Genomic DNA, 23,837 nt, shown 5'->3' on the forward strand with positions numbered 1-23,837 from the left:
CAACCGGTAAGAACTAGTATTTGGTTTGAAAAAAAAAAAAAATGGCAGCACACCCGCCAAAGACAAAGATTCTGATAAGTGAAAATAAAAGGTGAGTTATCTTGATAATTTTCGAAATAGTACTGGTAATTACAGTTGCTAAAACTATCCATGCATGTATTAAACATTTTATAGTAGGCTACAGTAAAGTAAGACAGTTTATTTTTACTCCTCAAATCACTCCTTGAATTGGGCAGTGATTTGCATTTTTCCCCGATGTATTGTATTCCTAGGTTGCAAAACCTGAAAGAGGCCTTCGAGAAGAAGTATGGAGAAGCTCCGCTTTTTTATGCACAAGCTCCTGGAAGAGTCAATCTAATAGGTATGTAAACAAATTTCATATCTATATAGCTATGCTATTATAACGCAGAAATCCATAAATACAGTATAAAGACAAGTGATGTACAGGGGAAAAAAATAGATCAATATGATCCTTCATAAGGGCTAGCTCTAAATCCTAACCGTAACTCAAACATTGTCTCTCTTAATTCATTACTGTTAGGAGAACACATTGACTACTGTGGTTATGCTGTGCTCCCAATGGCTATTGAGCAGAGTATTCTGGCTGCTGTCACTGTCAATGATTCCAAGAAAATCCACTTGGCCAACACAGATCCTAAATACAAGTAAGATCTGCCGAAGAATCTCCACACCAAGCGTTTTATGCACATGCAATTCACCTATAATCTTCATATGTAAGGATCTCCCCGAATCTGTCTTGATTTGCTGCCCATCTAGACGAATTGACGACTGTATTGGATTAACTATCAAATGTTATTTCATTAGAGACGACTCTCTCAAAATCATAAAATGGTGTGTGTTTTTATTTTACAGGGACTTCACAGTCTCTTCAGAAGACATTGAGATAGACAAGGACAATCCTCAGTGGTACTATTACTTTCTTTGTGGGGTGAAAGGGATTCAGGTGAGTCATGTAGACTCTGGTTATTACTTTGATATGCTGTATATGTTTTTCTTCCTGTTCTATTCTACTGTTCTTCTTCCTGTTGTTCTATTCTACTGTTCTTCTTCTTGTTGTTCTATTTTACTGTTCTTCTTCCTGTTGTTCTATTCTACTGTTCTTCTTCCTGTTGTTCTATTCTACTGTTCTTCTTCTTCCTGTTGTTCTATTCTACTGTTCTTCTTCTTCCTGTTGTTCTATTCTACTGTTCTTCTTCCTGTTGTTCTATTCTACTGTTCTTCTTCTTCCTGTTGTTCTATTCTACTGTTCTTCTTCTTGTTGTTCTATTCTACTGTTCTTCTTCCTGTTGTTCTATTCTACTGTTCTTCTTCTTCCTGTTGTTCTATTCTACTGTTCTTCTTCTTCCTGTTGTTCTATTCTACTGTTCTTCTTCTTCCTGTTGTTCTATTCTACTGTTCTTCTTCTTCTTGTTGTTCTATTCTACTGTTCTTCTTCTTCTTCCTGTTGTTCTATTCTACTGTTCTTCTTCTTCCTGTTGTTCTATTCTACTGTTCTTCTTCTTCCTGTTGTTCTATTCTACTGTTCTTCTTCTTCCTGTTGTTCTATTCTACTGTTCTTCCTCTTCCTGTTGTTCTATTCTACTGTTCTTCTTCCTGTTGTTCTATTCTACTGTTCTTCTTCTTCCTGTTGTTCTATTCTACTGTTCTTCTTCTTCCTGTTGTTCTATTCTACTGTTCTTCTTCTTGTTGTTCTATTCTACTGTTCTTCTTCCTGTTGTTCTATTCTACTGTTCTTCTTCTTCCTGTTGTTCTATTCTACTGTTCTTCTTCCTGTTGTTCTATTCTACTGTTCTTCTTCTTCCTGTTGTTCTATTCTACTGTTCTTCTTCTTCCTGTTGTTCTATTCTACTGTTCTTCTTCTTGTTGTTCTATTCTACTGTTCTTCTTCCTGTTGTTCTATTCTACTGTTCTTCTTCTTCCTGTTGTTCTATTCTACTGTTCTTCTTCCTGTTGTTCTATTCTACTGTTCTTCTTCTTCTTCTTGTTGTTCTATTCTACTGTTCTTCTTCCTGTTGTTCTATTCTACTGTTCTTCTTCCTGTTGTTCTATTCTACTGTTCTTCTTCTTCCTGTTGTTCTATTCTACTGTTCTTCTTCTTGTTGTTCTATTCTACTGTTCTTCTTCCTGTTGTTCTATTCTACTGTTCTTCTTCTTCCTGTTGTTCTATTCTACTGTTCTTCTTCTTCCTGTTGTTCTATTCTACTGTTCTTCTTCTTCCTGTTGTTCTATTCTACTGTTCTTCTTCTTCCTGTTGTTCTATTCTACTGTTCTTCCTCTTCCTGTTGTTCTATTCTACTGTTCTTCTTCTTCCTGTTGTTCTATTCTACTGTTCTTCTTCATTTTGTTCTATTCTACTGTTCTTCCTGTTGTTCTATTCTACTGTTCTTCTTCATCTTTGTCATATCAACTTTGTCTGTCCTATCTATCTATCATGTTGCTACAGTATTAACCATATCAAACATAAACATGAGGTATTGTTCAACATGGTGTTATATCATTATCATCGTCATCATCGTCCTCACCAGGAGCACCTAGGGAAGGTTCCTCTGTCTGGGATGAAGTGTGTTGTGGATGGGACCATCCCGGCTAGCTCAGGCCTGTCCAGCTCCAGTGCCCTTGTCTGCTGTGCTGCGCTCCTCACTATGGAGGCTAACCACAAGTCCCTCAACAAGGTAGGACAGTACATGCATGTATTCAGTGAATGTCTTGGGTAACCTACTGTAGTTTCTTAAAAACAACACTCTGAAATCTTACACAAGATTCAGATAATGAATTGCTGATACATGATCAATGTAAAATGTATTTCAATTATTTTTTTAGGAGTTGTATTTCTGTCAACACTTTGATGCACCATCCTCCTGAGCTAGAAGTGTGTTAATGTGGTCCCATGTGGCTCAGTTGGTAGTGCATGGTGTTTGCAATCCAGGGTTGTGGGTTTGATTCCCACGGGGGACCAGTACGAGAAAAAAAAAGATTAAAAAAAATGTATGAAATGTATGCATTCACTACTGTAAGTCGCTCTGGATAAGAGCGTCTGCTAAATGACGTAAATGTAAATGAATATTGCTGTGAAGTGTGGTAAGCAGAACAGTAGACATAGACTGTTCCCTTTCTGTCCTCCAGGTGGCGCTGGCGGAGATTTCAGCCAAGTGTGAGCGCTACATTGGTACTGAGGGAGGGGGCATGGACCAGTCCATCTCATTCCTAGCAGAGGAAGGAACTGTAGGCAAACACATATACACACACGCATACATATACACACACATACATACACACACTGGCAGAGGAAGGAAAGGTAATCAAATACACACATATACACACACACACATTCTGTATACCAGGGAGTTTTATATGGTGTTTATTAGTGTGTGATGCTGCTGCTGTGTTTTAATAAGTTAAACAATAGTTTAACGCTAGTTTAATGAACTTCTGTACAGTTACGGTCATATTCTGTAGTTGGTTAGTGCTTGTTATTAGTCCTCGATCTGTCTGTTTGTCGTTGTCCCAGGCCAAGCTGATTGAGTTCCACCCTCTGCGGGCGTCTGATGTACGTCTCCCTGAGGGAGCACTGTTCGTTATCTCTAACTGCTGCGTTGAGATGAACAAGGCTGCTTCCTCTCACTTCAACATCCGGGTGGTCGAATGTCGGATAGCCACCAAGGTTCATTATTATTATTATTATTATAATTACAGCGGGTCCCAATTGATATTGGTGTTCTCAACATTGTAGAAATAAATGGAATATGACAAATGTCACTAGAGATGCCTGGTGGAGAACATTCAACACGTGTTAGAGATGCCTGGTGGAGAACATTCAACACGTGTTAGAGATGCCTGGTGGAGAACATTCAACACGTGTTAGAGATGCCTGGTGGAGAACATTCAACACGTGTTAGAGATGTCTGGTGGAGAACATTCAACACGTGTTAGAGATGTCTGGTGGAGAACATTCAACATGTGTTATGACTTAGCAAGCACTCAAAGGTTTTGTCCTGCTAGTACATCAAAACAAATTGTAATCAGCTGAAATGAGAAGGGATGTGATAAAACCTGGAGTGCGCATTTACCTCAAAACACAGTGATTTTTTTTTATAAAAAAAATGTCTACCTTTATTTAACTAGGCAAGTCAGTTAAGAACAAATTCTTATTTTCAATGACAGCCTAGGAACAGTGGGTTAACTGCCTTGTTCAGGGGCAGAACGACAGATTTTTACCTTGTCAGCTCGGGGATTTGATCCAGCAACGCGCTAACACATAGGCTACCTGCCACCCCAGAATGAATTGAACTGTGTTCTTAACTCAACTCAGATTGTGGCTAGAGCGAGGGGACCTGAAGTGAGGCCGGCTGCTGAAGCTGTCTCCTGTATGCTTTAAATAACTCTATGGTCCCCCTCAGATGTTGGCGAAGGCTCGAGGGCTAGAGTGGGGCCGGCTGCTGAAGCTGTCCCAGGTGCAGACAGAGCTGGAGGCCTCTCTGGAGGAGATGCTGCGGCTGGTGGCTGAGGTGCTGCACCCTGAGCCCTACAGCAGAGAGGAGGTCTGCAAGGCCCTGGGAATAACCACAGAACAGCTCTGTACAGACCTCCTTAGCCCCAACACACAGCACGGTAAGACACTGGTATTCCTACCAGTTATTTTCCAATCGTTTCATTCTGAACAGAACCACAATTTTGTTTTGTTCCGTTCTACTGTTCTGACCAGCAATATAAAGTTCTGAACCGGTTTGAACCATAAAAAAAAGTAGCTGTTTATATCGTTCCTCTCTGTTCCTTTTTTAAAACCTGTGAAATCAACAGTTGTTTACACATTTATCTCATTAAATGACTTCACCAATCAGTGTGGACGGAGCCGACAAGCTAGTCGTTTACACCAATCAGTGTGGACGGAGCCGACAAGCTAGTCGTTTACACCAATCAGTGCGGACGGAGCCGACAAGCTAGTCGTTTACACCAATCAGTGCGGACGGAGCCGACAAGCTAGTTGTTTACACCAATCAGTGCGGACGGAGCCGACAAGCTAGTTGTTTACACCAATCAGTGCGGACGGAGCCGACAAGCTAGTTGTTTACACCAATCAGTGCGGACGGAGCCGACAAGCTAGTTGTTTACACCAATCAGTGCGGACGGAGCCGACAAGCTAGTTGTTTAAACCAATCAGTGTGGACGGAGCCGACAAGCTAGTTGTTTACACCAATCAGTGTGGACGGAGCCGACAAGCTAGTTGTTTAGATGCGTGATCGACAGACAAGTGTAGCCCTGATGACGCAAGATTTATACTTTTACATTTATTTTATTTCACCTTTATTTAACCAGGTAGGCTAGTTGAGAACAAGTTCTCATTTACAACTGCGACCTGGCCAAGATAAAGCAAAGCAGTGCGACAAAAAACAACAACACAGAGTTACACATGGAATAAAACAAACATACAGTCAATAACACAATAGAAAATCTATGTACAGTGTGTGCAAATGTAGAAGAGTAGGGAGGTAAGGCAATAAATAGGCCATAGAGACGAAATAATTACAATTTAGCGTTAATACTGGAGTGATAGATGTGCAGATGATGATGATTTGCAAGTAGAGATACTGGGGTGCAAAAGAGCAAGAGGATAAGTATTAATATGGGGATGAGGTAGTCGGGTGGGCTATTTACAGATGGGCTGTTTACAGGTACAGTGATCGTTAAGCTGCTCTGACAGCTGATGCGTAAAGTTAGAGAGGGAGATATACGACTCCAACTTCAGTGATTTTTTTGTTTGTTGTTGCAATTCTTCCCAATCATTGGCAGCAGATAACTGTAAGGAAAGGCGGACAAAGGAGGAATTGGCTTTGGGGGATGACCAGTGAAATATAACCTGCTGGAGTGCGTGCTACGGGTGGGTGTTACTATGGTGACCAGTGAGCGTTACTATGGTGACCAGTGAGCTGAGACTTAAATTTTGAGGGAGGGGAGAGAGGGCTGAGGAGGAGGCTTGGCTTGAAGCACTGGGCACCTTGTTATGACATCATTATCTGAATTAAATCCACAGAGTTAGACCTATGAGGAGTGGCTTCTGTGGAGGAACGTTGAATGTCCTTTGAGCAAACTATCTAACAGGCTTGTGTGTGTGTGCAGAGCGGCAGCAGAATTAAAAGCACGTTTTATCTTTTTGTAGTGAATAAATCCAACGTGAAACGTGATAACTAGGCCTATAGGATCCTTAACTACAATTGACAAATTGAATCCATTCTTCTCTAACTAATAAAAAATCTCTCTCCCACTCTTCAGAGGGGGGGAGGGGCTACAGTAGCCTGTTCTTCAGAGGGGGGGAGGGGCTACAGTAGCCTGTTCTTCAGAGGGGGGGAGGGGCTACAGTAGCCTGTTCTTCAGAGGGGGGGAGGGGCTACAGTAGCCTGTTCTTCAGAGGGGGGAGGGGCTACAGTAGCCTGTTCTTCAGAGGGGGGAGGGGCTACAGTAGCCTGTTCTTCAGAGGGGGGGAGGGGCTACAGTAGCCTGTGCTTCAGAGGGGGGGAGGGGCTACAGTGGCCTGTGTTTCAGAGGGGGGAGGGGCTACAGTAGCCTGTGCTTCAGAGGGGGGGAGGAGCTACAGTAGCCTGTGCTTCAGAGGGGGGGAGGGGCTACAGTGGCCTGTGCTTCAGAGGGGGAGGGGCTACAGTGGCCTGTGCTTCAGAGGGGGGAGGGGCTACAGTGGCCTGTGCTTCAGAGTGGGGAGGGGCTACAGGAGCCTGTGCTTCAGAGGGGGGGAGCTACAGTAGCCTGTGCTTCAGAGGGGGGGAGGGGCTACAGTAGCCTGTTCTTCAGAGGGGGAGGGGCTACAGTGGCCTGTGTTTCAGAGGGGGGAGGGGCTACAGTGGCCTGTGCTTCAGAGGGGGAGGGGCTACAGTGGCCTGTGCTTCAGAGGGGGGAGGGGCTACAGTGGCCTGTGCTTCAGAGTGGGGAGGGGCTACAGGAGCCTGTCCTTCAGAGGGGGAGGGGCTACAGTAGCCTGTTCTTCAGAGGGGGGAGGGGCTACAGTAGCCTGTCCTTCAGAGGGGGGAGGGGCAGGTAGCCTAAACAAGCACAGACACAGGTAAAGAGTTTCAGCTGACATGCAGACACTGGAATAAGTTCCTGAGTGACAGGGTGAGGGCTTTGCATAGGCACTTCGTTGCGTTTTTTTTTTTTTTTTGAACCAGAAGGAAATGTCTGGAACATAAAATAAACGGTTAACCAGTTCCCATGCATTTAAAATAACAGTTCTGTTCCGGAACAGTATAGATCACTTTCGTTCTCTGTTCCATTTCATTCCTTGAAAAATGTCATTATGTTCCGGTGTTCTGTTGGGTTCCTTGAACTGCTTCCAACCCTTGATCACTATATAACTAGTACATTATAACTGGTAGACTAGCAGGTCACCACTGTATAACTAGTACCTTATAACTGGTAGACTAGCAGATCACTACTGTATAACTGGTAGTCTAGCAGGTCACTACTGTATAACTGGTACATTATAACTGGTAGACTAGCAGGTCACTACTGTATAACTAGTACATTATAACTGGTAGACTAGCAGGTCACTACTGTATAACTAGTACATTATAACTGGTAGACTAGCAGGTCACTACTGTATAACTGGTAGTCTAGCAGGTCACTACTGTATAACTAGTACATTATAACTGGTAGACTAGCAGATCACTACTGTATAACTAGTACATTATAACTTGTAGACTAGCAGATCACTACTGTATAACTAGTACATTATAACTGGTAGACTAGCAGGTCACTACTGTATAACTAGTACATTATAACTGGTAGACTAGCAGGTCACTACTGTATAACTGGTAGACTAGCAGATCACTACTGTTTAACTAGTACATTATAACTGGTAGACTAGCAGGTCACTACTGTATAACTAGTACATTATAACTGGTAGACTAGCAGGTCACTACTGTATAACTGGTAGACTAGCAGATCACTACTGTATAACTGGTACATTATAACTGGTAGACTAGCAGGTCACTACTGTATAACTAGTACATTATAACTAGTAGACTAGCAGATCACTACTGTATAACTAGTACATTATAACTGGTAGACTAGCAGGTCACTACTGTATAACTAGTAGACTAGCAGATCACTACTGTTTAACTAGTACATTATAACTGGTAGACTAGCAGGTCACTACTGTATAACTAGTACATTATAACTGGTAGACTAGCAGGTCACTACTGTATAACTAGTAGACTAGCAGATCACTACTGTATAACTAGTACATTATAACTGGTAGACTAGCAGGTCACTACTGTATAACTGGTAGACTAGCAGATCACTACTGTATAACTAGTACATTATAACTGGTAGACTAGCAGGTCACTACTGTATAACTGGTAGACTAGCAGATCACTACTGTATAACTAGTACATTATAACTGGTAGACTAGCAGGTCACTACTGTATAACTGGTAGACTAGCAGGTCACTACTGTATAACTAGTACATTATAACTGGTAGACTAGCAGGTCACTACTGTATAACTGGTAGACTAGCAGATCACTACTGTATAACTAGTACATTATAACTGGTAGACTAGCAGGTCACTACTGTATAACTGGTAGACTAGCAGATCACTACTGTATAACTAGTACATTATAACTGGTAGACTAGCAGGTCACTACTGTATAACTGGTAGACTAGCAGGTCACTACTGTATAACTAGTACATTATAACTGGTAGACTAGCAGGTCACTACTGTATAACTAGTACATTATAACTGGTAGACTAGCAGGTCACTACTGTATAACTAGTACATTATAACTAGTAGACTAGCAGATCACTACTGTATAACTAGTACATTATAACTGGTAGACTAGCAGGTCACTACTGTATAACTAGTACATTATAACTAGTAGACTAGCAGAGAGGAGGTCCCCCTCCACCCTTTTGAAACAAACCAAACTGTGTATGCAACCTCTGATATGTTATTTTCAAAAAAGTTCATTGTCCACATCTGCCTTTCCTGCTGTCCCTCCTTGAGACCTGTCTCCTCCATATATTTCCATACTGTTGAAAAACCTCTTAAAGGTAAAGAACAGGTTTGACCTGCTATAACTGTCCTCTCCTCCCAGTGACCCAGTTCAAGCTGTACCAGCGGGCCAGGCATGTGTACGGCGAGGCAGCGCGGGTACTGCGGTTCAAGAGCGTGTGTGATGAAGCTCCTTCCGCCCCGAACGGCGTGCAGCGTCTAGGAGACCTGATGAAGCAGAGCCATGCTAGCTGCAGAGACCTGTACGAGTGCAGCTGTCCGGAACTGGACCAGCTGGTGGAGACATGTCTGTACGTTCAGAATCAGCAGAATGCACTCCATTCTCTTAAGTGAACTATATTGTTGTATTATGTACTTAAATTTACAGGTTATTCTCACTGTACTCTCGTTAACCCAGAAATAAAATCTCGTCGTCATTCGGTGAGATACCATTTATATTTACGTAGTCTGTCCGTGAGAGATTAGTCTGATTGAGATAAAAATCAAATTTCAAACCTGTCCGTTAAAATGCTAGATTTCACTGGCTACCCTATAATTAGTTGTTAGCGGTGTGTTTGACAAATGGATGGTACAACTGTTGATGACATTGTTAATTGATAGATCCTGATATAAGGATTAGGTTCCTATAACAGTACTTTCTCTGTGTTATTTCCATGTTTCCTCTGGCTAAAGGCAGTCTGGTGCTGTGGGTTCCCGGCTGACCGGAGCAGGCTGGGGAGGCTGTGCTGTCTCCATGGTCCCCACTGACAAGGTGGAGTCTTTCCTAAAGAGCGTCAGAGAGTTGTACTACACGCCAGACCCACGCAGAGCCGAGCTAGAGAACCACAGTCTGTTTGTCACCAAGCCTGGTGGAGGGGCGGCCATCTTTCTTGAAGACTGAAATAAAATAAAAATGTTTCTCTTTACAATTTTGAGGTGAAATGTCTCCCTTCCGGGTTTCACCTTTTCAGTATTTTTATTATTATTATTATTTTTTTAAATACTGTTATTTTAGTCATGACTCTATGACTAATTCTCATGCCAAATTGACACGGTTGATGATTCTGGAATTTCAAGGGCAATGATAATCAAAGCTAGCCTGGTCCCAGATCTGTTGTCTCCTTCTATAGCCTGATCCCAGATCTGTTGTCTCCTTCTATAGCCTGATCCCAGATCTGTTGTCTCCTTCTATAGCCTGATCCCAGATCTGTTGTCTCCTTCTATAGCCTGATTCCAGATCTGTTGTCTCCTTCTATAGCCTGATCCCAGATCTGTTGTCTCCTTCTATAGCCTGATTCCAGATCTGTTTGTCCTCTTGCCAACTTCATTGCTTAATTTTCAAGCCAAACATGACAAAAAGTTGGCATGATCGCACAAAAAGACTGGCACTATTTTATAGGGGCAAAAATGATGACATTTCTAACTAGGACCTCAAGTTATAACTAATGATTCAAGATCAACTTCTTTACGAGAAAGGAGACTTTTCTTTATTCTGTGAGTGTAATGATTTCAGTTAGTAAGGGACTATAAAATACAATCATTTCCCACACAGCGCAGTACTACATTCCTTCCATTGCTGTGTGTGTGTGTTGTATGTTTCGAAGGAATTAAGGAGTAAAGGGATTTTGTTTACTTTTGTCTGGCTGTTCCATTATCTCCACAGAAACAGACAACAATATGAACAGCTGTATATTTGTATAAAAAAAAACACACAGTGTCGTTGAAAAACATTATTTCCAAGTTCAAGAAGCGGACATTAACAAATAAAATGACAGTGTTTCATTTTTGTCGGTAGAAAGAAATATAAAATAAAATGATACATCCAAGAAGAAATTAATTCTTAGCTTAAAAACAAAAAAATTAAATTTTTCTATATGTTAACAAATGTAAATGATTGTATTGAATTTCAGCATAAGCCTAAAAACATGTTTTCATGTCTGACAGGTTGACAGTGTATTAGAGTGTGTGTGTGATCCAATAGGGAAATTAGGCTGTAGAATGCTGATAGCCAGAGTCTTAGCATTGAGCCTCCCTACGGTATGGATTACCCTTCGTTACAGGAAGTTGACAGGAAAGCTCTCTCTTCATACCGTTTTAAAGTCTCAATCTGTGATTCACTTTTCAGCCGAACGGCAGCCCCACCACTGTTTTTGCCATAAAGCTGAGGGATGGGGCTAAAGAAATGAAACCAGTCCTAAATTCATAGATGGAGCTTTACGGTCTAACAGACCATCAGCATGATATTCTTTAAAAAGTAATTGGTACACAACGACCATTGAACAGCTGCCTGTAACTATTGCAGGTTGCACCTTTAAATGTAAATGAAGGATAAAGCCAACATATGACAAAGACCTTGACCAGTTGAGGCTGCTGAGTGGAGAACAGCTCATAATAATGGGCAGAATGAAGCAAATGGAATGGCATCAAACACCTGGAAACCATGTGTTTGATGTATTTGATACCATTCCACCTATTCCGTTCCAGCCATTATCACGAGCCCGTCCTCCCCAATGTCCTCCCCAATGTGACTATTGAACGGTTATGTCTATGTTCAGACGTGTGATAAATGCTTTATTCCTTAACAGAAGGAACTGTGAAAGGCACAATTATGCTCTCTCCATTAAAGGTAAAAACATGCATCTTGAACATTCTGAACATTCTTTCAGTCAGCATTCTAAACCTCAGGAACATTCTGAACATTCTTTCAGTCAGCATTCTAAACCTCAGGAACATTCTGAACATTCTTTCAGTCAGCATTCTAAACCTCAGGAACATTCTGAACATTCTTTCAGTCAGCATTCTAAACCTCAAGAACATTCTAAACCTCAGGAACATTCTGAACATTCTTTCAGTCAGCATTCTAAACCTCAAGAACATTCTTTCAGTCAGCATTCTAAACCTCAGGAACATTCTGAACATTCTTTCAGTCAGCATTCTAAACCTCAAGAATATTCTGAACATTCTTTCAGTCAGCATTCTAAACCTCAGGAACATTCTGAACATTCTTTCAGTCAGCATTCTAAACCTCAAGAACATTCTTTCAGTCAGCATTCTAAACCTCAGGAACATTCTGAACATTCTTTCAGTCAGCATTCTAAACCTCAGGAACATTCTGAACATTCTTTCAGTCAGCATTCTAAACCTCAGGAACATTCTGAACATTCTTTCAGTCAGGATTCTAAACCTCAGGAACATTCTGAACATTCTTTCAGTCAGCATTCTAAACCTCAGGAACATTCTGAACATTCTTTCAGTCAGCATTCTAAACCTCAAGAACATTCTGAACATTCTTTCAGTCAGCATTCTAAACCTCAAGAACATTCTGAACATTCTTTCAGTCAGCATTCTAAACCTCAAGAACATTCTGAACATTCTTTCAGTCAGCATTCTAAACCTCAGGAACATTCTGAACATTCTTTCAGTCAGCATTCTAAACCTCAGGAACATTCTGAACATTCTTTCAGTCAGCATTCTAAACCTCAGGAACATTCTGAACATTCTTTCAGTCAGCATTCTAAACCTCAGGAACATTCTGAACATTCTTTCAGTCAGCATTCTAAACCTCAGGAACATTCTGAACATTCTTTCAGTCAGCATTCTAAACCTCAGGAACATTCTGAACATTCTTTCAGTCAGCATTCTAAACCTCAGGAACATTCTGAACATTCTTTCAGTCAGCATTCTAAACCTCAGGAACATTCTGAACATTCTTTCAGTCAGCATTCTAAACCTCAGGAACATTCTGAACATTCTTTCAGTCAGCATTCTAAACCTCAGGAACATTCTTTCAGTCAGCATTCTAAACCTCAGGAACATTCTGAACATTCTTTCAGTCAGCATTCTAAACCTCAGGAACATTCTGAACATTCTTTCAGTCAGCATTCTAAACCTCAAGAACATTCTTTCAGTCAGCATTCTAATTATCACGATGACTTACTGTATGTGCAAAACCAGAAAAAAATAGAAAAATAACATTTTGCATATTCATGGTCATCGGCAAAATATGATTTGTAACACAGTGTTCTAACAATGATAGAGTTGTGCTTAATGTTTTCCTAAAGCAGCCTGGCATACATACCTGTATTATATCACTGTTTCAGGTGGCTATGATACCAAACTCATACCTGTCCAGCCCAGGCTGCTGAAAAATCAATCTACTCCTACATTTATTAAAAAGGAGCTCTCCACCAAAAATCTCAAAACTCCAATGCTTAGGGCCCTATTCAATCCGTATCGTGGAAATGAAGCGTTACAGTGTGATTTCAATTGAAAGGCAATGTTAGCGGAGACTGCATTCACAGTAAACACTGCAGATGACGGCTCAATAGTAAAAATCACCTTAGAATGTATATCTGTAAACGCTCCACTGATTCAGATGGACTACAGCCTTTAGTGATCTTTCTGAACATGAGTTGATCCCAGAAATGCAACTGATTGGATGTTCCTGTGCTGGTTCTTTTGGAGTCTGCTTGCTGGTGCGGTCATATCCTCTGATGATTGAGTTTGACTTACTCTCTGATGTGCTGCTTATCCAGTGCCCACAATATAGTCACTTACCAGACGCTTTTATCCAAAGTGACTCACAGAGCTGACAGTGACAAACAGGTAACTGCCAAAATAAAGGAAACACCAACATAAAGTGTATTAAGAGGGTCGTTGGGCCACCACGAGCCGTCAGAACAGTTTCAATGCACCTTGGCCGAGATTCTATAAATGCCTGAATCTCTATTGGAAGGATGTGACGCCCATTCTTCCACAATCATTTTCAATTTGGTGTTTTTTTTATATTTTTTATGGTGGTGTAAAATGCTATCTCAGGCGCCGCTCCAGAATCTCCCAAAAGTTGTTCAATTGGGTTGAGATCTGATGACTGAGACGGCCATGTCATATGGTTTAAACCGTTTTCATGCTCATCAAACCACACAGTGACCACTCGTTCCCTGTGGATAGGGGACATCCTGGAAGAGACCACTCCCATCAGGGTAGAAATGCTTCACCACAGGTTGATGACTCAGAATGGCTGTGTATTTATTGGAGTTTACCTCGCCCTCCAAGGGGGTTCAGTGGACATAAACCATGGCAGGAGAACGCACCGCGCACCGTAACAGAGCCGCCAGAACCCTCATTCACCCCCCCTCCTCTCCCCTGTAACTGTTCCCCAGGTCGTCGCTGTAAATGAGAACGTGTTCTCAGTCAACTTACCTGGTAAAATAATGGTAAAATAAAAAAATCAAATTTACAACAAGTGTTTCCATTATTTTGGCAGTTACCTGTATATGTGGCCGATCGATCCAATGTGGGAAATCAAACACCCCCCCCCCCCCGATGTTGACCGCACCATGCTCTAACTCTTACTCACTGAGCCAGGTGTAGATACACAGGATCGTCTTATACTCTAAACAGCTTGTTAGGAATCTAAAAACTAGGCGTAAGGGTCATGTCTGAACTGCCCCATTGGAAGCACCATTAGAGTCCATTACAGTCTGTTGAGTTCTAGTGTTGCCTTCCGGGGTTCCGGATGTTCCGTAGGCCTCAGCAGAGACGCAGGCTACCGGTATTTCCCCCTTCCTCTTCGACATGCCCTCTATCAAACTTCTGCTGTTGTGGACCCTACCAGGAGACGATGTGGACATGGATGGGGAATGGGCAGCGGTGCTGGCGGTGACCTTAATGTTGTTTTCAAAAATAAAGTAAAGTTACGCACTTTAAATTTTAGGCTTACACTCCTATATATATAGAACCTTAAAGGTTTCTTCTGCTGTCCCCCATGGGGGAAACCTTTTGAAGAACCCTTTTGGGTTCCACGTAGAACCCTTTTCACAGAGGGTTCTACGTGGAACTTAAAAAGTATTCTATCTGGAACCCAAAAGGGATCATCAAAGGGTTCTCCCATGGGGAACCTTTTTTAAAAAAAAAAATAGAATGGAGAGAGAAGAACTGATGTTTTGGCACTACACTACATACTTTTCATTTTGTATTAGTTTATGTGACAGACCTTCATGTTCTTCCCTGAGGTTATGAGCTCTCCATAGCCCTGTTGGTGGGAGAAGGCGTAGGCCGAGCGCCGGGAGCTGGTCCTCCGAACCCGTCTCAGGTTCTGCTCCTTAGGACCCAGCTTTCTGCTGGCCTGCTGCAGGCACCGCACCTGAGGAAGGAGGACAACAACAGAGAGTTATTGTGGAAAGTCAGATTCATATAAATAGTTTGTTTAAAACGTTTACATGCTTTGCAAGAAGAACAATTTCCCTAATAGTCATGTTGACATGGACACATCTGAAATCAGGCTACCTGATAGCACTCTGATAAATGCAGAAAATCACCAATCAAAATAAATGCTCTCTCCACAGCGACCATTTTATTTTAGTGACATTTTTGCGAAGCCTATTTGATTCTGAGTTCGGACATACAAAGTTTGTAATGTGAAAACTAATTATAAAAGATGCATACTTTCAGTTTTTTCCGAACTCACTTCACTCGCGTATTAAAAGAGGGAGGTTGAGCTGACAGGTTCTGGAACATGTTCAGATCAAATACACCGCTGGAACGCTGGTTAAGCTGTTTACATGTCCTAATAATTTGAAAGATTGCTCAGACAACCAGAGACAAACAGATGTTTCAATCAGTGCTTAATCATATGCTTACTTCAATTTTGTCCTTATGCCAATTAACCTGTTAGGGCTAGGGGGCAGTATTGACACGGCTGGATAAAAAACATACCCGATTAATCTGGTTACCACTCCTACCCAGTAACTAGAATATGCATATACTTATTACATATGGATAGAAAACACCCTAAAGTTTCTAAAACTGTTTGAATAGTGTCTGTGAGTATAACAGAACTCAAATGGCAGGTCAAAACCTGAGAGATTCCTTTACAGGAAGTGGCCTGTCTGACCATTTCTTGAACTTCTTTTCCATCTCTATCTTTTACTAAGGATCTCTGCTCTAACGTGACACTTCCCACGTCGTCCATAGGCGCTCAGAGCCCGGGAAAAAACAGAATGTCGTCATTCCAGCCCCAGGCTGAAACACATTATCGCCTTTCTCAAGTGGCCGATCAAGGGACTCTGGGCTTAGGCGCGTGACCCGACCGCCCCCGCCTTTGTGATTTTTTCCTCTGTTTGCCGAAAAGGAGATTCCCTGTCGGAATATTATCGCTTTTCTACGAGAAAAATGGCGTAAAAATTGATTTTAAACAGCGGTTGACATGCTTCGAAGTACGGTAATGGAATATTTCGAATTTTATTGTCACGAATTGCGCCATGCGCGCGACACTTCTTTACCATTTCGGATAGTGTCTGGAACGCACGAACAAAACGCCGCTATTCGGATATAACGATGGATTATTTTGGACCAAACCAACATTTGTTATTGAAGTAGCAGTCCTGGGTGTGCATTCTGACGAAGACAACAAAAGGTAATGAAACTTTTATAATAGTAAATATGATTATGGTGAGTGCTAAACTTGCCGGGTGTCTAAATAGCGAGCCCGTGATGCCTGGGCTATGTACTTAGAATATTGCAAAATGTGCTTTCACCAAATAGCTATTTTAAAATCGGACATATCGAGTGCATAGAGGAGGTCTGTATCTATAATTCTTAAAATAATTGTTATGCTTTTTGTGAACGTTTATCGTGAGTAATTTAGTAAAATGTTAGTTCTGAACATCACATGCTAATGTAAAAAGCTGGTTTTTGATATAAATATGAACTTGATTGAACAAAACATGCATGTATTGTATAACATAATGTCCTAGGGTTGTCATCTGATGAAGATCATCAAAGGTGAGTGCTGCATTTAGCTGTCTTCTGGGTTTTGGTGACATTATATGCTGGCTTGAAAAATGGGTGTCTGATTATTTCTGGCTTGGTACTCTGCTGACATAATCTAATGTTTTGCTTTCGTTGTAAAGCCTTTTTGAAATCGGACAGTGTGGTTAGATTAACGAGAGTCTTGTCTTTAAATAGCTGTAAAATAGTCATATGTTTGAGAAATTGAAGTAATAGGATTTTTAAGGTTTTGAAAATCGCGCCACAGGCTGCAAGTGGCTGTTACGTAGGTGGGACGAATTCGTCCCGCCTAGCCCAGAGAGGTTTTAAGATAAGCAGACTGTTGCATAACCTGGCTACTGTCATAATCAATTTAATATTAAATTATTCTTGTGCATGTTTCAGGTGTCAAATGGCTTTGTCTGCTGACTATATGATAGAGAGGAAAGGGGGATACCTAGTCAGTTGTACAACTGAATACATTCAATTGAAATATGTCTTCCACATTCTCTGAATCAGAGAGGTGCGGGGGGAGCTGCCTTAATCGACATCCACGTCTTCAGCGCCCGGGGAACAGTGGGTTAACTGCCTTGCTCGGGGGGCAGAATGACAGATTTGTACCTTGTCAGCTCGGAGATTCGATCCAACAACCTTTCGGTTACCAGGGCAATAAATTGCAATGTCCGTACTGTGAGACGCCTAAGACAGCGCTACAGGGAGACAGGACGGACAGCTGATCGTCCTCGCAGTGGCAGACCACGTGTAACAACACCTGCACAGGATCGGTACATCCGAACATCACACCTGCGGGACAGGTACAGGATGGCAACAACTGCCCGAGTTACACCAGGAACACACAATCCCTCCATCAGTGCTCAGACTGTCCGCAATAGGCTGAGAGAGGCTGGACTGAGGGCTTGTAGGCCTGTTGTAAGGCAGGTCCTCACCAGACATCACCGGCAACAACGTCGCCTATGGGCACAAACCCACCATCGCTGGACCAGACAGGACTGGCAAAAAGTGCTCTTCACTGATGAGTCGCGGTTATGTCTCACCAGGGGTGATGGTCGGATTCGCGTTTATCGTCGATGGAATGAGCTTTACACTGAGGCCTGTACTCTGGAGTGGTACTTTTGATTTTGACCCCCCCTTTGTTCAGGGACACATTATTCCATTTCTGTTAGTCACATGTCTGTGGAACTTGTTCAGTTTATGTCTCAGTTGTTGAATCTTGTTATGTTCATACAAATATTTACACATGTTTAGTTTGCTGAAAATAAATGCAGTTCACAGTGAGAGGACGTATCTTTTTTTGCTGAGTTTACTTACGTAATTGCGATATTTCTGTTTTTCATTTTCAATAAGTTAGCTAAAATGTAAAAAAACAAACATGTTTTTACTTTGTCATTATGGGGTATTGAGTGTAGATGGGTGAGAGAAAAAACATGTAATACATTTTTAATTCAGGCTGTAACACAACAAGATGTGGAATAAGTCAAGGGGTATGAATACTTTTCTGAAGGTATCGTATGTCTCATTGAAATTGAGAAGAAGAAGAACTACTTCAATGATTTTGATTTCTTCTCTTTTCATTGGTTTAGTGTGATGTTTCCTCCTGTTCCTAGTGGTTACAGCGTCTGTCAATCAAGTTCCCTTTACCTTGTCCGTCAGAGTGGGGTAAAGGTCTGTCTTCAGAAAGCGGACTGCCAACCCTGGCATGACACACGCCACTGTGGTCAGCATTATAACCAGCCACACACTCTTCTGAGTCAGGCAGTTACGGGCTGTGCCTGGAAAAACCACAACAAAAATACCCTCTGACTGAAAAAATGCTCTGCATATTTGTACAATTTCATCTATTATTATTGTACTCAAGACTTAAAACTGAATTACACTAGGTTAATGTATTACACTACGTTACTGAATTACACTAGGTTACTGTAAAGCACTGATGTGAAAACTGCTTTATAAATACATGTGATTGATTGATTGACTTACCAATGAAAGGAAAATGGTTGGGGAATATGCTGAAGAGGCCGTCACTGTGCATAGCGAATAGAATGGCAAAGTAGACAGCCAGGCTACCCCACACAAATACGTGATTCACAGCTGTCCAATAGTAGGTGTCCAGTCCAATCTGTAACCGAACAAAACAACTACATGTTCATATCACATATCAGTAAACAGTGACATGTTCATATCTTGTACATCAGTAAGTTACATTTGAGTTAGTTAGTTAGTTTATAATACAGTGTTTGAGAATAACCATTCTGTCACTTCCTGACCATAGTAAGATGTTATTTTCTATGGTAGAGTAGGTTAGGGCGTGACAGGGGGGTGTTTTGTGTTTTTTTTTTCTCTATCTATGTTTAGTTCTAGTTTTCTATTTCTATGTGTTTTTTTGGGGGGGGATGATCTCCAATTGGAGGCAGCTGGTCCTCGTTGTCTCTAATTGGAGATCATATTTAAGTAGGGGTTTTTCTTCCTGGGTTTTTGTGGGTTATTATATTTTGACTAGTGTTTGTTTCTGTCTGCGTCACGGTTTGTTGTTTTTGTCATATTCAGTTATTTATGTTTTGCAAAGTTTCACGGATTAAATAAAATGTGGAACTACAACCACGCTGCACTTTGGTCCCGTCTCTACGACAGCCGAGACACATTCACCTGGCCATCTCCCACTAACAGAGCCTGGAGGCATTTTCTTATTTTTCTTCTGATTAATCATTTATACCTTTGCCATAGCAACCAAGGCACGAGGTATCAAAACAAAAACTAAACACAAACCCAGGAAGGATTGAACAAGAAACCTACCGTACTCACCTGAACACCTAACATACTGTAGATGTGAGCTGGATACAGCGCAGAAAATGTAAATAAAACCATGCCTACAGACATAACAGGCTTGTATTTGTATTTATTATGGATCTCTTTTAGTTCCTGCCAAGGCAGCAGCTACTCTTCCTGGGGTTTATTATGGATCCCCATTAGTTCCTGCCGAGGCAGCAGCTACTCTTCCTGAGGTTTATTATGGATCCCCATTAGTTCCTGCCAAGGCAGCAGCTACTCTTCCTGGGGTTTATTATGGATCCCCATTAGTTCCTGCCGAGGCAGCAGCTACTCTTCCTGAGGTTTATTATGGATCCCCATTAGTTCCTGCCGAGGCAGCAGCTACTCTTCCTGGGGTTTATTATGGATCTCTTTTAGTTCCTGCCAAGGCAGCAGCTACTCTTCCTGGGGTTTATTATGGATCCCCATTAGTTCCTGCCGAGGCAGCAGCTACTCTTCCTGAGGTTTATTATGGATCCCCAATAGTTCCTGCCAAGGCAGCAGCTACTCTTCCTGGGGTTTATTATGGATCCCCATTAGTTCCTGCCAAGGCAGCAGCTACTCTTCCTGGGGTTTATTATGGATCCCCATTAGTTCCTGTCAAGGCAGCAGTTACTCTTCCTGTGGTTTATTATGTATCCCCATTAGTTCCTGCCAAGGCAGCAGCTACTCTTCCTGGGGTTTATTATGGATCCCCATTAGTTCCTGCCAAGGCAGCAGCTACTCTTCCTGGGGTTTATTATGGATCCCCATTAGATCCTGCCAAGGCAGCAGTTACTCTTCCTGGGGTTTATTATGGATCCCTATTAGTTCCTGCCAAGGCAGCAGCTACTCTTCCTGGGGTTTATTATGGATCCCCATTAGTTCCTGCCAAGGCAGCAGCTACTCTTCCTGGGGTTTATTATGGATCCCCATTAGTTCCTGCCAAGGCAGCAGCTACTCTTCCTGGGGTTTATTATGGATCCCCATTAGTTCCTGCCAAGGCAGCAATTACTCTTCCTGGGGTTTATTATGGAGCCCTATTAGTTCCTGCCAATGCAGCAGCTACTCTTCCTGGGGTTTATTATGGATCCCCATTAGTTCCTGCCAAGGCAGCAGCTACTCTTCCTGGGGTTTATTATGGATCCCCATTAGTTCCTGCCAAGGCAGCAGCTACTCTTCCTGGGGTCCAGCAAAATTAAGGAGGCTAACATTAAGGAGGCTAACATCACAATACATTCACAACAGATTTCACAACATTAAATGTGTGCCCTCAGGCCACTACTCTACTACCACATATCTATAACACAAAATCCACGTGTACACCTGTGTATAGTGCATATCAAATAAAAATAAAATTGTGTTAGTCACATGCGCCGAATACAAGAGGTGTAGTAGACCTTACAGTGAAATGCTTACTTACAATCCGCTAACCAACAATGCAGTTTAAAAAATACGAATAAGAAATAAAAGGAACAATTAAAAGGAACTAGGAAGTAATTAAAGAGCAGCAGTAAAATAACAATAGCGAGACTATATACAGGGGGTACCGGTACAGAGTCAATGTGGAGGCTATATACAGGGGGTACCGGTACAGAGTCAATGTGGAGGCTATATACAGGGGGTACCGGTACAGAGCCAATGTGGAGGCTATATACAGGGGGTACCGGTACAGAGTCAATGTGGAGACTATATACAGGGGGTACCGGTACAGAGTCAATGTGGAGGCTATATACAGGGGGTACCGGTACAGAGTCAATGTGGAGGCTATATACAGGGGTACCGGTACAGAGTCAATGTGGAGGCTATATACAGGGGGTACCGGTACAGAGTCAATGTGGAGGCTATATACAGGGGGTACCGGTACAGAGTCAATGTGGAGGCTATATACAGGGGGGTACCGGTACAGAGTCAATGTGGAGGCTATATACAGGGGGTACCGGTACAGAGTCAATGTGGAGGCTATATACAGGGGGTACCGGTACAGAGTCAATGTGGAGGCTATATACAGGGGGTACTGGTACAGAGTCAATGTGGAGGCTATATACAGGGGGTACCGGTACAGAGTCAATGTGGAGGCTATATACAGGGGGTACCGGTACAGAGTCAATGTGGAGGCTATATACAGGGGGTACCGGTACAGAGTCAATGTGGAGGCTATATACAGGGGGTACCGGTACAGAGTCAATGTGGAGGCTATATACAGGGTTTACCGGTACAGAGTCAATGTGGAGGCTATATACAGGAGGTACCGGTACAGAGTCAATGTGGAGGCTATATACAGGGGGTACCGGTACAGAGTCAATGTGGAGGCTATATACAGGGGGTACCGGTACAGAGTCAATGTGGAGGCTATATACAGGGGGTACCGGTACAGAGTCAATGTGGAGGCTATATACAGGGGGTACCGGTACAATGTGGAGACTATATACAGGGGGTACCGGTACAAAGTCAATGTGCGGGGGCAGAGAGAAATGTTGTCGTGTGTGTGTATGCATGTGTCTATGTGTGTGTCTCTTCACAGTCCCCGTTGTTCCATAAGGTGTATATTTATCTGTTTTTTACATCTAATTTTACTGCTTGCATCAGATACTCGATGTGGAATAGAGTTCCATGTAGTCATGGCTCTATGTAGTACTGTGTGCCTTCCATAGTCTGTTCTGGACTTGGGGCTTGTGAAAAGACCTCTGGTGGCATGTCTTGTGGGGTATGCATGGGTGTCTTAGCTGTGTGCCAGTAGTTCAAACAGACAGCTCGGTGCATTCAATATCTCAATACCTCTCACAAATACAAGTAGTGATGAAGTCAATCTCTCCTCCACTTTGAGCTAGGAGAGATTGACATTCATATTATTAATGTTAGCTCTCTGTGTACATCCAAGAGCCAGCCGTGCTGCCCTATTCTGAGCCAGTTGGCAACTGACCACACGACAAAACTAGGGCCTGTCGGACCTGCCTTGTTGATAGTGTTGTTATGAAGTTAGAGCAGCGTTTTATTATGGACAGACTTCTCCCCATCTTAGCTACTGTTGTATCAGTATGTTTTGACCATGACAGGTTACTCCAAGCAGTTTAGTCTCCTCAACTCAATTTCCACATTATTCATTACAAGATTTAGTTGAGGTTTAGGGTTTAGTGAATGATTTGTCCCAAATACAATGCTTTTAGTTTTTGAAATATTTAGGTCTAACTTATTCCTTGCCACCCACTCTGAAACTAACTGCAGCTCTTTAAGTGTTGCTGTCATTTCAGTCGCTGTGGTAGCTGACATGTATTGTGTTGCGTAATCGGCATACATAGACACACTGGCTTTCCTCAAAGCATGTCGGTAGTAAAGATTGGAAAAAGTAAGGGGCCTAGACAGCTGCCCTGGGGAATTCTTGATTCTACCTGGATTTTGTTGGAGAGGTTTACATTAAAGAACACAACACATTTTTTCCCAAAAGTTTACTAAGGGTTGGTAACAGGCCGATTGGTCGGCTATTTGAGCCATTAAAGGGGGCTTTACTTTTCTTAGGTAGCGGAATGACTTTTGCTTCCCTCCAGGCCTGAGGGCACACACTGTCCTGTGGGCTTAAATTGAAGATATGGCAAATGGGAGTGGCTCTATCGTCCGCTATTATCCTCAGTAATTTTCCATCCACGTGTCAGATCCCTGTGTCATTGTTAATAGACAACAATAATTTTTTCACCTCTTTCACACTTACTTTACGGGATTCAAAATTACAATGCTTCCCTTTCATAATTTGGTCAGATATACTTGGATGTGTAGTGTCAGCGTTTGTTGCTGGCATATCATCCCTAAGTTTGCTAATCTTGCCAATTAAAAAAAAATCATGAAAGTAGTTGGCAATATCAGTGGGTTTTGTGATGAATGAGCCATCTGACTATGTCTCTTACCTGAACGCTCACCACTATGACCAAGGATGTTGATATGATGACGGCGAAAGCCTGCTGGTCTGAGATGTGTGATCCGTCGTCCCTGACGACGAGGCAGAAGGCTCCGTAGGGGATGAAGAAGAGGAGGAAGGAGGTACCCATCCCCTGCAGCGTACACAGGAAGAACTGTCTTTTATTGAACAGGAGGTTGAGCTGTCCTGGACGGTACAGGCTAGGGTAGCGGTGGCTGTTGGCTTCGTTCACATCCTGGGGATGAAAAGAGTTGTGATGAGAGGTGTGTGTGTTTGTGTACGCTGGACTACATTGTCTGGTTTCCCGGATACAGATTTAGCTTAAGTCCTGG

General features: G+C 42.3%; 3 protein-coding genes across 18 annotated transcripts in view; 2 read left to right on the forward strand and 1 right to left on the reverse strand.

Annotated features, from left to right (window-relative positions):
• The first annotated feature begins 30 nt into the window (after positions 1 to 30).
• galk2 (galactokinase 2) lies at positions 31 to 10,567 on the forward strand. Its single transcript, NM_001140011.1, is given in 10 exon segments — positions 31 to 91; positions 273 to 361; positions 542 to 665; positions 874 to 964; positions 2,547 to 2,693; positions 3,145 to 3,243; positions 3,530 to 3,682; positions 4,419 to 4,629; positions 9,124 to 9,331; positions 9,714 to 10,567. Coding segments are annotated over 10 exon segments (1,380 nt in total). The 5' UTR covers positions 31 to 41; the 3' UTR covers positions 9,922 to 10,567.
• atp8b4 (ATPase phospholipid transporting 8B4) overlaps positions 10,485 to 23,837 on the reverse strand; it is a 57,163-nt gene continuing 43,810 nt past the window's right edge. For 7 of the 16 annotated variants that reach the window (XM_045688633.1, XM_045688636.1, XM_045688637.1 and 4 more), the window contains 5 exons: positions 23,495 to 23,740; positions 18,789 to 18,927; positions 18,450 to 18,580; positions 15,016 to 15,165; positions 10,485 to 14,686 (listed from right to left, as the gene is read on the reverse strand). In XM_045688633.1, the coding sequence (XP_045544589.1) occupies positions 14,456 to 14,686; positions 15,016 to 15,165; positions 18,450 to 18,580; positions 18,789 to 18,927; positions 23,495 to 23,740 (897 nt within the window). In that variant the 3' untranslated portion in view covers positions 10,485 to 14,455. The remainder of the gene's footprint in view (positions 14,687 to 15,015; positions 15,166 to 18,449; positions 18,581 to 18,788; positions 18,928 to 23,494; positions 23,741 to 23,837) is intronic. The other 9 variants (XR_006757116.1, XR_006757124.1, XR_006757117.1 and 6 more) reach the window with 9 other exon arrangements.
• Positions 11,587 to 14,199, forward strand: LOC106561760 (uncharacterized). The gene is made up of 3 exons (XM_045688766.1): positions 11,587 to 11,937; positions 12,055 to 12,958; positions 14,183 to 14,199. The coding sequence occupies exons 1-3, from the start codon at positions 11,587 to 11,589 to the stop codon at positions 14,197 to 14,199; spliced, it is 1,272 nt and encodes a 423-aa protein (XP_045544722.1).

This window comes from Salmo salar, chromosome ssa10 (genome assembly GCF_905237065.1).
Source record: "Salmo salar chromosome ssa10, Ssal_v3.1, whole genome shotgun sequence".
Classification (NCBI taxonomy): Eukaryota; Metazoa; Chordata; class Actinopteri; order Salmoniformes; family Salmonidae; genus Salmo; species Salmo salar.